Source organism: Chanodichthys erythropterus, chromosome 12, assembly GCF_024489055.1.
Source record: "Chanodichthys erythropterus isolate Z2021 chromosome 12, ASM2448905v1, whole genome shotgun sequence".
Taxonomy (NCBI): domain Eukaryota; kingdom Metazoa; phylum Chordata; class Actinopteri; order Cypriniformes; family Xenocyprididae; genus Chanodichthys; species Chanodichthys erythropterus.
The window spans coordinates 47,196,763-47,211,567 of NC_090232.1; the positions used below are offsets into that span (position 1 = coordinate 47,196,763).

General features: G+C 39.6%; 1 protein-coding gene across 1 annotated transcript in view; it reads right to left on the reverse strand.

Moving 5' to 3' along the window:
- Positions 1 to 14,805, reverse strand: part of LOC137031476 (complement C3-like) — a 40,788-nt gene that overhangs the window by 19,252 nt on the left and 6,731 nt on the right. The window contains exons 20-28 of the mRNA XM_067402453.1: positions 12,527 to 12,666; positions 12,196 to 12,405; positions 11,603 to 11,660; positions 8,381 to 8,467; positions 8,062 to 8,265; positions 7,872 to 7,947; positions 6,005 to 6,164; positions 1,369 to 1,464; positions 1,081 to 1,231 (exon numbers count right to left, since the gene is read on the reverse strand). Coding sequence (XP_067258554.1) covers positions 1,081 to 1,231; positions 1,369 to 1,464; positions 6,005 to 6,164; positions 7,872 to 7,947; positions 8,062 to 8,265; positions 8,381 to 8,467; positions 11,603 to 11,660; positions 12,196 to 12,405; positions 12,527 to 12,666 — 1,182 coding nt within the window. The remainder of the gene's footprint in view (positions 1 to 1,080; positions 1,232 to 1,368; positions 1,465 to 6,004; positions 6,165 to 7,871; positions 7,948 to 8,061; positions 8,266 to 8,380; positions 8,468 to 11,602; positions 11,661 to 12,195; positions 12,406 to 12,526; positions 12,667 to 14,805) is intronic.

Below are 14,805 nucleotides of genomic sequence, written 5' to 3' on the forward strand. Positions count from 1 at the left end.
GAATTAGTTGTATAGTTGCACTTTGTGCATAGTTTCATTTTGTGAGTTAAATATAAATGTATTCTTATTAAAGCTGAAAAAAAAAGTTATTCACTCAAGATCAGTAAGTTATTTTCTATTTTGTATGATTCACATTAATGACACAGGTTGCTGTCACTTTAAGACCAAAAGCATGAATCCATTATATTGTTACACATCCGGATTATACCCAACTGTCAATTCAATTCAACCTTTAATTGAGACAAAGCCGGCTGTGTTTATACGAATACTCCACACAATGGGCATTTTGACATCATTGCATGTGTATTCAACCATTCAAGCACAATAAGATGTGAGGGAGAAGTGAATTTACGATCAAATGCTGAGAGACGCTGTTTTCTGTTTGCACATTTACATTGTGTGTTAGTCAGCGTATGCACCACATTGAGTTCTTTTTCACTACTTATTGTATCATAATTTGCATTATTCACACTACCAGCAATCCTGAAGACAGTTCCACCAATTAGGAAGTTGCTACTACCATGGAAATAGGGATTGCCCTGACAGTGATCACACACTTTTTATAAACCCTTGCAAATAACATAATTAAATCAGTTTTCCTTTGCACTCATCTGCTTTTTATACATATAAAAAACTAGAGGTTTTTGTGTATATATTTACAAATATATTTTGCTAATGAACTTAAATCACATTTCATGCTTTTCTTTCTATATTATGGTTTCATTTTCATTTACTTTATAGTTTTATATGTCATCATTGTTGATTTGCTTACATGAATGGCTGTTCATTCATTCCATTATAAGTGTGTGTTCATTTACATTTATGCATGTGGCAGTTGCTTTTATCCAAACCAACCTACACTGCATTCAAGTTACGTGTTTGATCAGTTCATTCCCTAGGAATTGAACCCATGAACCTGGCATTGCTAGCACCATGCTCTACTGTTTGAGCTACAGGAATACAGCCTTGAACATTTAAGAACAAATAAAGAGACAACAATTACAGTGTTAACAGCCAGAAATACATGATTTACAGCTGAACTTTTTTTCATGGATGTAGCAGAAAAGGCTGTATTTTTACCTGCAGAGGCTTTTCTCAACAGGGCTTGTTTGTCAAGTGCGTTTCCATTGGCTAGAGCATAAGATGTCATAGCCACGGAGTATGGATTCGTCAGACCATATATCCGAGATCTAAGGTATGCGATGGCTTTATATATGCTGCTGTCAAGACTCTAAAGAGGAATAAAAAACAAGAAAACAGTTGATTGAAGTGAGTAAATTACATAGAGTGAGAGGAAAGATACTTGTAAACATTGCTGATTTTTAGATCAATGATGCTCAAACACATTTACACAGTAGCAGGACTCACTGAGATTTGGCCAGCACAAAGGTTTCTCCCCTCCTGAAGGGCAATGAGCACAAATGCTGTCATCGAGGCTTCTGTGTCTGTCCCATGTACATTCCCCTGTGTCACAGTTATATCAGAATTAATGCACAAATAAGACTGTGAAGATAAAGAATTTGTGTATTTGTGTAGTGAAGTAAATGCTTAGGTTTATTATCAATTTTAAGGTGGCTTTCTATTCAATATATGTTCTTTTTATTTCTCTTTCCTTTAGTGACTCTGCTTTTTAACAGCAGGTGTTTGAATGCGAACTAATGTTTCAGGAACATCATACTTATGTTTAATTGATGTTCTGTTCAACTGGACATTTTTATGTTTTTTTTTTTTTTTTGGGATGTTACAAATCAGTGTTCCTGTAATGACTTAAAAAGTTAAAAGGGACATGGTGTGTGGCCAAGTATGGTGTGTCATACTCAAAATTTGTGCTCTAATATGAATCATTACATATTATATGGTTATATTATAATGTATTATATTTTGTGCAAGGAATTATTTATGTATTATTTAGTTGCTCCTGAAAATGTCACTGCTAAATAATAAATAAATAAATAAATAAAAAAAACACGTTTCTCACTGACATGACCCCAACTTGTAAAGATCGGGGCTGAAAGTTCCCTTTCAAGGGAACTCGCGCTGCGTAATCGCTATGGGAACGCCTCTGTGTGATGTCGTCATGAAGCACGTATGAAATCTGTCCAATCAGGAGACGGAACGTCATAGGCGGGTGACGTCACTGACCAGGAACTATAAAACCCGCCCGAAAACCAATGTCATTCAGCTTCCATGTCTTCAGCAAGCGCTTCGTGTGATACTGTCTGTCCTATTTATTGTTGTCTGTCTATTGCAAAACTGTTTTGTGAAATGGCGAGTAAACAACTTTACAGGAAGTGTGTGCACCCTTGTCTGCGTTTTATCCCAGACGGGGACACACATGTAATGTGTGTTGTTTGTTTGGGAGTGCAGCTTGCCCAGGCAGCTGTTGAGGGGGCTGCTTGTGTGCATTGTGAGCAGATGCCGCTGCGTACGCTGCGCTCCCGCCGAGCCCTCTTCGAGGAGGGTGGCTCGGCTCGCGTTCCTCAAGGCTTGGGTCCCGCTTCTGCTGAGGCAGGGCAGCGCCTTATGTCTTGGGGTTCGCAGATGGATGTAACAGAGGGGTTAGAGATGGGCCCAGCCTTATCTCTGTCCTCACCTGTTGCATCCGGAAGTATATCTATCCGGAGGCAGGAAACATGCGTTGCCGATCGTGCCTGTGTGTCCTCAGAGCCCTCAGGGGAGTGCTCTGCCAACCCCGCCGCTATGCCGGGGCGCAGTGCTTCCAGAGTCTTCCAGATCAGTTGTTCCCTGCCGGTCAGCCGTTACAGGGCACTGTGCTGGGTGCTCATGTTCCACCAGAGGCCAGCCTCGAGGGGCTGGTTCCCTTAGTAGATTTTTTGTCAGAGTGGAAAAATCTGTCAAAAGTATCTCAGTGGGTCCTGCGAACTATAGAAAAGGGGTATGCAATTCAGTTTCGAACACGCCCACCCCGATTCAACGGGATTCTGACCACAGTGGTAGATCCCGAGCAGGCTCTGGTGTTGGCACAGGAAGTTCAGACACTCTTGCAAAAAGGAGCAATAGAAAGGGTTCCTCCTCCCAGCAAGGAGTCAGGTTTTTACAGCCGTTACTTCATTGTGCCAAAGAAAGACGGGGGATTACGTCCGATTTTAGATCTACGACAACTGAATCAAACAGTAGCTCAAGTTCAAAATGCTCACAATAAAGCATGTTGTGTCACAAATCAGATCCGAGGACTGATTTGTGACGATAGATCTGAAGGACGCGTATTTCCATGTGTCAATCCTCCCGCATCACAGAGAATTCCTGAGGTTTGCTTTCGGGGGCGAAGCATACCAATATCGGGTTCTTCCCTTCGGCCTAGCGCTGTCACCCCGCACTTTTACCAAATGTGTAGATGTGGCTCTAACGCCCTTGCGTATGCAGGGCATGCGCATTCTAAATTACATCGACGATTGGTTGATTCTCGCTCAATCAAAGCAGATGGCGGTTCAACATCGAGGTGTTGTTCTCGCTCATATGGAAAAGTTGGGGTTGAGACTAAACGCGAAGAAAAGTTTTTTTTCTCCAGTACAGAGAATCACTTGTCTGGGCGTGATATGGGACTCAGTGATTATGAGAGCCCGTTTATCTCCGGCTCGAATAACATCAATCCTCAATTCAGTCTCGGACTTGAAGCTAGGCCAGTCACTCACTGTAAAACAGTTTCAAAAACTGTTGGGTCTGATGGGTCATGAGTGGTCGCTCAACATGGGGTCTGTGGCAGGACCATCATCTTACATGGCACATAAACTGTCTGGAAATGATGCCGGTATTTCTAGCACTGAGATACTTCCTCCCAGATCTCAGGAACAAACATGTCAGTAGTCTCATATCTAAACCGACGGGGGGTCTGAGATCACGCCGCTTTACAAGCTGGCGAATCAGATCCTCCTGTGGTCTCAGGGGAAACTGCTATCCCTCAGAGCAGTTTACATCCCTGGGTACCAAAATGTGGGAGCAGACATCCTGTCGAGGCAGGGGCCGAGGCCTGGGGAATGGAGACTTCACCCGGATGTGGTGAAGCTCCTTTGGGAGAACTACGGCGAAGCCAGGGTGGATCTGTTTGCGTCTCGAGGGACGACTCACTGTCCACTGTGGTTCTCCATGAATTACCTAGCACCTCTTGGGCTGGACGCTATGGTACAGCAGTGGCCGAGGCTACCGCTGTATGCATTTCCCCCGATCGCTCTGCTCCCAGGAGTTCTGGACAGGGTTCGCCGAGACGGGGCGCGTCTATTATTAGTAGCCCCATTCTGGCCAACTCGGATATGGTTTTCGGACCTGGTCTCTCTCCTAGATGGCTCTCCGATGGAGATTCCAGTCAGGAAGGACCTTCTATCACAGGCGGGCGGTCTAATACTGCATCCCCGCCCGGAGTTGTGGAATTTGTGGGTGTGGCCCCTGAGGGGGCACGTCTCATAGATTCCGGTCTCTCAACTGAGGTTGTTGAGACCATACTTCAGTCCAGAGCTCCATCCACGAGGAAACTCTACGCCTTAAAGTGGAGATTAACTGGATCCCACTGGTGATTTTCACACCAGGAAGTGAATAACTGCCCGGTTAGCGTGGTGCTGGGCTTCCTAGAGGATAGATTTTATGCAGGGCTATCCCCCTCCACGCTGAAGGTGTACGTGGCAGCCTTAGCTGCTTACCACGCTCCTTTAAGTGGGGTTTCTTTGGGGAGACACCCGCTGATTACTCGTTTCCTTCGTGGCACTTTGAGGTTGAGACCTGCAGTACGCACTAGAGTTCCGGCATGGGATTTGGCCACTGTGCTTCAGGGCTTTTCTATGGCTCCCTTCGAACATATCGAAGAGGTTGCAGAAAACTTTCTAATACTAAAAGCAGTGTTTCTTCTTGTTATCTCATCTCTAAAGAGAAATGGTGACATTCAAGCCCTGTCGGTTGCTCCATCGTGCCTGGACTTTGCGCCTGGTAATGTTAAGTCTTTTCTACATCCCAGAGCGGGATATGTTCCTAAGGTTCTCACTAATACTGTGAGACCTATTGTACTGCAGGCCTTCTGTCCTCCTCCAATTACGTCATCGGACCAGGAAAGACTGAGTCTGCTATGTCCAGTTAGGGCTTTGAATGCTTATGTACATAGAGCTTCTTCATGGAGAAACTCTGAACAGATATTTGTTTGCTTGGGCGCACCAAGAAAAGGTCTGCCAGCATCTAAGCAGAGGATGAGCAAGTGGGTGGTTGAGGCTATCTCACTTGCATATGAGTCAGTTGGACAGCCTTCACCTTTGGCTGTCCGGGCTCATTCTACCCGGAGTATGGCTGCCTCCAAGGCATTTATTTCAGGGGTTTCCCTTAATGACATTTGTGATGCGGCAGGGTGGTCCTCACCGCACACTTTTGTTAAGTTCTATGAACTAGACCTCGGCTCCAGTCCACTCCAGGAGTTCCCATAGCGATTACGCAGCGCGAGTTCCCTTGAAAGGGAACGTCTCGGTTATGTATATAACCTTAGTTCCTTGATAGGGAATGAGACGTTTCGTATCCTTGCCATACTCCCTACATGCCCTATAAGCGACTTGCTTCAGACTTTGAGAAGCTGAATGACAGTGGTTTTCGGGCGGGTTTTATAGTTCCTGGTCAGTGACGTCACCCACCTATGACGTTCCATCTCCTGATTGGACAGATTTCATATGTGCTTCATGACGACATCACGCAGAGGTGTTCCCATAGCGATTACGCAGTGTCTCGTTCCCTATCAGGGAACTAAGGATATATACATAACCGAGACGTTTCCCACTCATTTCTACGACTTTGTGGTGGCATTCATGTGCATTCAACTCATAAATACAATCTTTTCGACATGACTTGAATGCAATATTAGCTTCTACATTAAAAGAATTCATGCAAGGCTTGACAACGTGCATTTTTTGAAAACATACTAAGAACGCATTGCTGATGAATAAATGATAGCAAAATTTTATTTTTTTGTATAAACTAACCCTTTGATGTTATAGTGTTTGAAACAGGTCTTACTCACAGTCATTGATCCAGACATTACAGGCGCATCTTCTTTGAAAATGCCATTAGGTAACTGCTTGTACAGTATGAGCCACTTGAGAGCTGAGCAGATCACATTCTGGTTTATGTGTATGATGTTACTGGACATAGCAAATACTTTCGCAACATATGCTGTCAGCCTTTAGGAGAAAGAAAACAAAACTTCTTAAAGAGTTAGCTCACCCAAAAATTAAAACTCTGTCATTAACTGCTCACCCTCATGTCATTTCAAACCCATTATGTGCTGATAAAGTGATTTTGGTAATTTTGTAGTAATCTTTGGGGTTTTATCTTATGGGGTAGATTGTGGGATATGGGATATGCTGATTGTTGCGCAATTGGGAACACTGGCACGCTGGTTTCCCTCTCTACAAAAACAGCCTCTTCCTCTTGGTGGGGGCCTCTGTTCCTGTGTTGGACTTTGCGACGGCCCAGTCTTGTGTCCATACCTTTTGGCTCATGTCGAATTTAATATTGATAAATTTTGATAATGTATGCCAAATAAAAGTTCAAATGCTTCTGACATATTGCACTCGTCCTCTCCTTATATGTGGTGATCCTTTGGGATTGCAACATTCACATATAAACACTGATCAGCAAAGAGAAACTGTTTGACATGCGAGAACAAACCTCTTGCAGAAGCTCAAATGTGCTGCGTAACACGAGAATGAACCTCATTGGTTCTTGCGGAAGCTCAAACATGCTGCTCAAACGTTTACCAGCATCTTATGGGTTTGGAATGACATGAGGGTGAGTAATTAATTACAGAATGTTTATTTTTTGATGAATTATCCCTTTAATCTTAAAGGTGCCCTAGAATAAAAAAAAAAATGAATTTACCTTGGCATAGTTAAATAACAAGAGTTCAGTACATGGAAATGACATACAGTGAGTCTCAAACTCCATTGCTTCCTCCTTCTTATATAAATCTCATTTGTTTAAAAGACCTCTGAAGAACAGGCGAATCTCAACATAACACCGACTGTTACGTAACAGTCGGGATCATTAATATGTACACCCCCAATATTTGCCTATGTCAGCTCATGTTCAAGGCATTAGACAAGGGCAGCCAGTATTAACGTCTGGATCTGTGCACAGGTGAATCATCAGACTAGGTAAGCAAGCAAGAACAACAGCGAAAAATGGCAGATGGAGCAATAATAACTGAAATGATCCATGATAACATGATATTTTTAGTGATATTTATAAACTGTCTTTCTAAATGTTTCGTTAGCATGTTGCTAATATACTGTTAAATGTGGTTAAAGTTACCATCGTTTCTTACTGTATTCACGGAGAAAAGAGCTGTCGTTATTTTCATTATTAAACACTTGCAGTCTGTATAATGCATAAACACAACTTCATTCTTTATAAATCTCTCCAGTGTAGCATTAGCCGTTAGCCACGGAGCACTATCAAACTCATTCAGAATCAAATGTAAACATTCAAATAAATACAATACTCACATAATCCGATGTATGCATGCAGCATGCATGATGAACGCTTTGTAAAGATCCATTTTGAGGGTTATATTAGCTGTGTGAACTTTGTTTATGCAATGATAGAGTTGAGAGCTCGGGAGGGGGCGGAGATCGCGAGCAATTAAAGGGGCAGCAGCCTGAATTGGATTATGCCCCAAAATAGGCAGTTAAAAATATTAATTAAAAAAAAAAATCTATGGGGTATTTTGAGCTGAAACTTCACAGACACATTTAGGGGATGCCTTAGACTTATATTACATCGTATAAAAAAAAAGTTTGATGGCACCTTTAAGTCTTCTGGTCAGATGCCTGAGGGACTATGGAGAGGTAAGAAAAAACAGAACCATGAAGAAACACATCAGTTACCAGGTGCTGCTTTGCCGACGGATATATGCCGCATATGAGCCATCACTTTTACGATACGCCAGCTCTTGATTGTAACCTGTTGGTTAACATAAAAAAGGTGAGCAGACTCTGTACAAGACAAGACTATGAAACAAAATGCCTGAAGTCTAGGAGCAGAAGAGTGTCATTTCCAGTCTTAAATTCAGTTTACCTTTGGTGATATAGTAAACAGCTGTCTGCCTAAGCCCAGCCTTCACAGTGTGCCACTGATTGGTTTTATCCAGGTAATGCGTTGCAATGACAGGCATCGTTAGGCCAGCCATGTTCTGCTCCCCGCAGCCACCAGGCTGGAAAATCAGGGACCCCATGGCATGACCACTAATAGCCGCCTCTATTGTTATACTAATTATATCTCCTGTGCACAAAGATATATATTAGTAAATACTATACTTGTATACTAGTAAAGAGTCATACCAGTAAAATAACATCACACATAGTATTATGTTACAAACTTATGTTAGAGGAGTCACCTATTGCAGATATATATGTGCTGGCTGGTGTGTTGGGTGCCTGGTCCTTCAGTATAAGGCTCTTGATCACCTTCGCATGTTGACCACCTGTTCCGAAAAGACAGCATCTGTTCAGTCATGCTTTACTTTTTTTTCTTTTTCTTTTCTTTTCTTTGTGCATGCAGGACAGAAATTTGAATTACTAGTGAAGGTCACAAATTAACAGAACTTAGGGAAAAAATTAAATAGATTGTGATAGATTTTATAGATTGTGGATTTTTGTAGATTTTTACTAAACCCATCTCAGATGTAGTGTACACAGCAAAATCCCCAGTGTTAAAGTAACACCATTCAGTGTTCATATGTGTCTACACTACAGTGTTAAAATAACACTGAAGCAGTGTTGAAGTTAATTAGATAATTAAGTGATTAATTAAGTGATGATTGAGCATTAGTGATGAGCACCTGCTGTAAACAAGCAGACTGAATGAAAAAGGAACAGCAAGCACAAAAAAGAGAAGAGATGAGCAGAAACACAAGAACTACAACTGACTTCAAGCCAATACATATTATTGTACTTATTACTAATCAGTTTGCCTTTATTTCTGTCATACATCTGCAAAAGTTCTCATTGACAATTAACAGAGATTTAGATATTGAGGTTTTATTGAATGTTTTGTCGAAAGTCACCATTATGGTGATTGGTGTCTGCTTTAGTTGGTCTCTTGACCCTTGACGTTTTAACTTTAGCTCTTTCTTTGGCTGCTGCAAATTTGTATTTATAAAGCACATTTGGTTATGGCAAATGAAACTATAACCTGGTCATGATGGTTAGATTTTGATAATTTCAAAGATTTTGTAAAGCTCTGATTATATGCTTGATGTGCAATTTTAATGAACCTGTAATTCAAATGTGTTGTGATTCTATAGCTTGAGATCCAGCAGCGATAAACTGAACTATTTCATAAATAAATTGTCTAAATAATGCAGTAGTTTCCATGCACACACACAGACATCAAGAATCAGCATATGAATTGCAACAATGTGACAATAAACAAAATATTCTGATAATCTAATCAGCTCTGAACACAAAACAAGCTACTAAATTCGCAAACAAAACAACAGCCAAATAAAAGCAAATATTAAGAATTAATGAAAATAATACAACAATTCAGCTGCATAATTTATTTGTACCGCAATTAATGCTTGGAGCCATGGGTTTTGCTTTATGGCTCCCATCATGCATTGCAACATGAAGTATTTTTATTTATTTTTTGGTTGTCACCATTGTTAAAGGGGTGGTTCATTGTGATTCCACTTTTTTAACTTTAGTTAGTGTATAATGTTGCTGCTTGAGCATAAACAGTATTTGCAAAGTTACAGCGCTGAAAGTTTAATGCCTACAAAAACTACTGTTTTGGACAACAACAAGCTTCTTTCCGGGTTGGTGACATCTGCAATTAACATTGCACTGCCCCAGGAACATGCAAAAAAGTAGGCGAGGCCATGTCACGTCCATACAAGTCTTCTTCCTAGGGAGGGACACTGGACTTCGGGAACAATGTTTAAAATTTATGTTTAATTCTTTTCCAACAATTATAATGCTAATTTAGCTGTCTGTGCTGCATATTTTACTGAAGACAGCTTCCAGAATTTACAGGAGTTCAATGCTTGATTTGCACCAATGCTATTACTGAAAGATGGAGGCAGTTCCCACTTTAAAACAGAAGCAGTACCTCTCCGACAAATGCCTAAAAACTTCTACAAACACCAGTGAACTTCTGTTGGTGTTTGTTGGCGTTTCTGTTAACAGTGTACAGCGTTGTTTCATTACGGTTTTTATGTTGTGTTTACCCACATGCTCTTTCATGCTATAAATTAAGCAATACCTTTACAAAAAGTAAAGCTTTAACACTATGGGGCAGCAGTGACATTTATAAGTGACAGCATATCTAAACACTTTTACACAAATACAAACAAAAATACTTAACATTCACAAACGTCCTTAAAAGCCGTGCTTGCAGAGGTTCTGCTTGACCCTCTTCATCATTACTACTATCTGGGTCTGATTTGGGCTCAAATTGATATGCCATATTGATGTCATTATTTACACTTCCACTGGACTGGACTTGGGCACTGTGCTATGTCCGACCTGTTTGCATTTTATTTTATATGTATTATCTTTTTTATCCATTTAATTCTTTATCCTCTAAATCTTTTATGTATCATCTTGTTATTTCTGACTTTTAATGCATTTTAAATCTTGTTGTCTGATTGAAAGAGCTGGGAGAATTAGGAAGAAAGTATTTGTGATTAGGTTAAAATTTGGTAAATTTGGATAAGGGGACAAACCATGATGGTTGGACTATCTGACTCTGTGGTACGGGAAAGGGGTTTCTAAGGGGAATTGCGATCACTTGCAAAGGCAACGTGATTAACACATTCCGGAAATCAAAACACGTTGGTTGGGGCACTTTTCAAAGGGGAAATTTGAGCTGTGGTGCATAGTTAAGATATCTCCGGAAGGGGGATTGGGGCTGTGTGGCGCAGTTTGAGGTGTCTTGGCAAAAGGGGAGATTGAAACTCTGTGTATCAGTTCGAAGTGCCTTAAGTAGAGCTAGACAGCAGTCCATTTTTAGTATTATGTATTTGACTCTTCTTTATGTAAAGCACTTTGAATTACCATTGTGTATGAAATGTGCTATACATTTCTGTGCCTTGCCTTGCCTTGGACTTTGACCGAAGCACATGCAACGTTTGCCCATAATGGTAAGGGGCGTGGCATTTCCAGACAATGTGAATCATGACAACGATTCATTTCTGAGGAAGGGGCTTCATAGAACCAGGAACTCAACAGTGTTTTTAGGAAAAGGGAAACAGCCGTGTAGAATAAAGGTTAAATATATGAAAAATATGGCTTTTTAAAAACAAAACAAAACAAAAAAAAAACACAGGGCACAATAAACACAATCAAGCCTAGGAAAAAAAAAAGTTAACCACCCCTTTAAGTTTCATATGCTGATGATGTAGCGTGTTTTTTTTTTTTTTTTTTTTTTTAATAATTCTTCAGATTATAACAGAACTGATGTTACAGCTTCAGATCCAGCACAGAACTACTATAATTAAACATTTAAACATCATCTATATAATCAGTTATTAAATGCAGGATGAGATCAATAAATCAGACTATGATGACTATAACAATTTCTTGTGTCTATGCCTGTTTTGTTGGAATCCTCTTACCTCTTTTAGAAGGACTCAATTGGAGATTCTCATTAAGTTTGTTCAAAACACCTTCAGACTACCAGGTGGAGAAACATGAAAAGAAGAGAGAAATCAAAGTTTGTGTTCAGTAAAAACCTGTCAAATTTGTTTAGTTAGTTATTCAATTTTTTAAGTAATATTTTCTTTTAACTTCAACTTCAACTTCAATTCATTTCTATAGCACATTTATACACAACTTCGTTGCCCAAAGTGCTTCACAGTGTGAAATAAAAACACAGTAGACATTTTAACATTAATGGTTCATATTTGTATGATAAATCCTTCTTGGAAATCTTGCTGTTTTTTATTACTCAATTGATGTTGCTAGAGTTTAAACTTTGAGAAATTCTGTGGAAAATGCATCCATTTTATTAATGCATGTCACTGCAAGGAAATCTACATGTTTTGGTATCTGATGAGATCCCTTTTTAAAGGGAATTCATAGCAACCCCTAGGGGATGCAACATCTCGTTCCCTATTCTCAGGGAACCATGGTTACATGTGTAACCTGTGACATTTTCTTTACCATATGTTAAAGTAACACTTTGTTTGTTATGGTTTCTCTTTCTTACCACCACTAGGAGATCTTTCTTCACGCCATCGCTCCCACGTCCCGAGGCAGATGCCTTCACCTCAATGGCGTGATGTCCCAAAGCCATTGGGACGATGACAAAAGGTACAGAAAAAGATGATTTAGCATCTACTGTCACTACAGTTTGGAATTTCTTTCTATTACTGGCCGGGCTGCAGATGTCCTTGGTTTCCTTCAGTTCCACACGCACCTACAACAGGAAATGAAAATAACATACTCCTTATGAGGAAAGGAAGACTGGTTATAGCCAAAGCATATTCTGTAATAATGCTGAGCGCCTGTCCGATATTTGCCAAAGTAATTCATCTTACCTTCACTTTTCTGCTGTAGAAGTTGTGGATAATGGCCTTGATTTCAATTTGCTCATTGCGCACAGCTGAATATGGAATCTTTAGGTCAATAAAGAAGTTCTTCATCACTGTCATCTCATGGACATCTGCCACACAGATACCTTTGTAGAGAAAAAAGAGAGCAAGCTGTCACAAAAAAAAAAAAAACAAACATGCGATGTACTGTAGGCCTACACAATAAAAAAACTCCACTCCACTCTCATCAGAGTTTATTTGAGTCCACACTCAAGAGTGTTAAAGTGTTAAAATAAGAGTGTTAAACTAAGACTGAATAAGTGTTAAAGTTAATGAGATAATTAAGTGATAAATTGAGTGATGATTGACCATTATTGAAGACACCTGATGATAAAAAGCAGAATCACCAAAGGAGAAAATCACAATTTTAAGTCACCATCATGGAAATAAGTGTTTGCTTTAGTTGGGCTCTTGACTCTTGACTTTTTAATATTTTTTAATAGCACTGTGATTATACAGCAGACGATCTAGCTTTTTATATAATCCAAATAATTTCTTAAAAGTTGTTCTGATTAAAAATAAATAAATAAATCTTTCTTTTAGGTACACACAGACATCAAGAATCTTAACAACGGAGACAAGCAACATATTCTGATAAACAGATCAACTCAAGTCACATAAAAACAGCAAAAAATAAAATATGAGAATAAAGGATATTACTAAGATTCAGCTCATAATTTATTCATGCAGCAATGCATGATGGGAGCCATGGATGAATTTTGATTGGTGGCACCCAGAATGCACTGCAACATGATTTATTATTCTCACCACTGTTGAGATTCACAGGCTGATTCTTGATGTCTGTGTGTGCCTAAAAGAAACTTTAAAGAAAATAAGAAAAATGTTTAAGAACGTTAATTTTCAGATTATATTGATAAAGCTGATCTTCTGCTGTAGAATCACAGTGCTGCTGTAATCAATAATGTAAATCTAACTCAGAGATTGGGCTCTTCATGAGTTCAGTGATTCAGGTCAAATAATGGTTATGTGAAAACATAACCAACACCACCTGACCATCTTTTATCTTTGCTTGTCTGGATGTGCTAATTCAGTTGCAACAGCTCAAACAAAATCTAATATCAAAAAGTCAAGGGTCAAGAGCTCAACTAAAGCAAACACTGATCTCCATGATTGTGATTTTCTCCTTTGGTGATTCAATTAATCATCAATCAATTAAACACTTAATTGAGAGTTAATTTCTATGTTTACATGGACAGCAGTAATTCTGAATAAGACAATATTATGATTAAGGTGTTTACATGAGTTGCTTTTAGAATATTCATTTCATGTTCCCGTTTTATATGTTCTAGAACATAGATCGATTAATGGTAAACGTCATTACGTCCTCACGGCACGGCGTCCAACGTTCTCTACAGAATTTCACGTAACACCACACAGTTCGTGCCATATACAGTTTTGGGTGTTTCATTTTTAATCTTATAAAAGCTTCAAGTGCAGTTAATTATTTGACATGCAAGAATAAATAAATCAATCATGCGCAAGATTTACTAATTCGCCCTCGATTTTTAAATGATGTGCATGATTTATAAATTGAGGGAGCAAATAAGTAAATCGTTCGCACGATTTAGCCTAGGCATTTATTTATTTTCCCTCTCATGTGTGGGGTTCTGTAAATAGACAACGGTGGATACAAATTCTCCAGCAACAGGCCTCCTGTACTTTAATTTGGCAACTTTCATTCATGCCACCGCGACAAACTCAGAGGTACTGGATGAGCGATGAGGTGAGAGGAATTTGATTTGTGGCTTCTTGCTTGAAGCTTGCTCTCTTGTTTGCCGTCAGAACTGTTGACCACTTCCATGTGTGTATGTGTCCTGTGTCAAAATGTGGCGAAAACTCCCACATGACGTTAATAGTGTGAATAAGGTGTGTACATGTCTACAATGCACTCCAATATTATGACTAAAATAGGAATACTCCACCTGTCTTAATTCGATTTGTGTTTACTTCGAGTATGACTTTAGTCAGATTAAGGTAATAAAACGTTGCTGTTTACATGGTCCTTTCTTAATCAGAGTATTGTCTTAATCATATTAATATCGGATTACTGCTGTCCATGTAAACGTAGTCATTGTTACCCCTCTGTATGACCGAACAGAACATAGAAAAAGGAGCAATGCTTTGAAATTATTGTCTGGGGCAATCAGCATGCCACAAATGCAATGCATAAGGTTGGAAAATTCCCCAGGATATTCATTTAATAT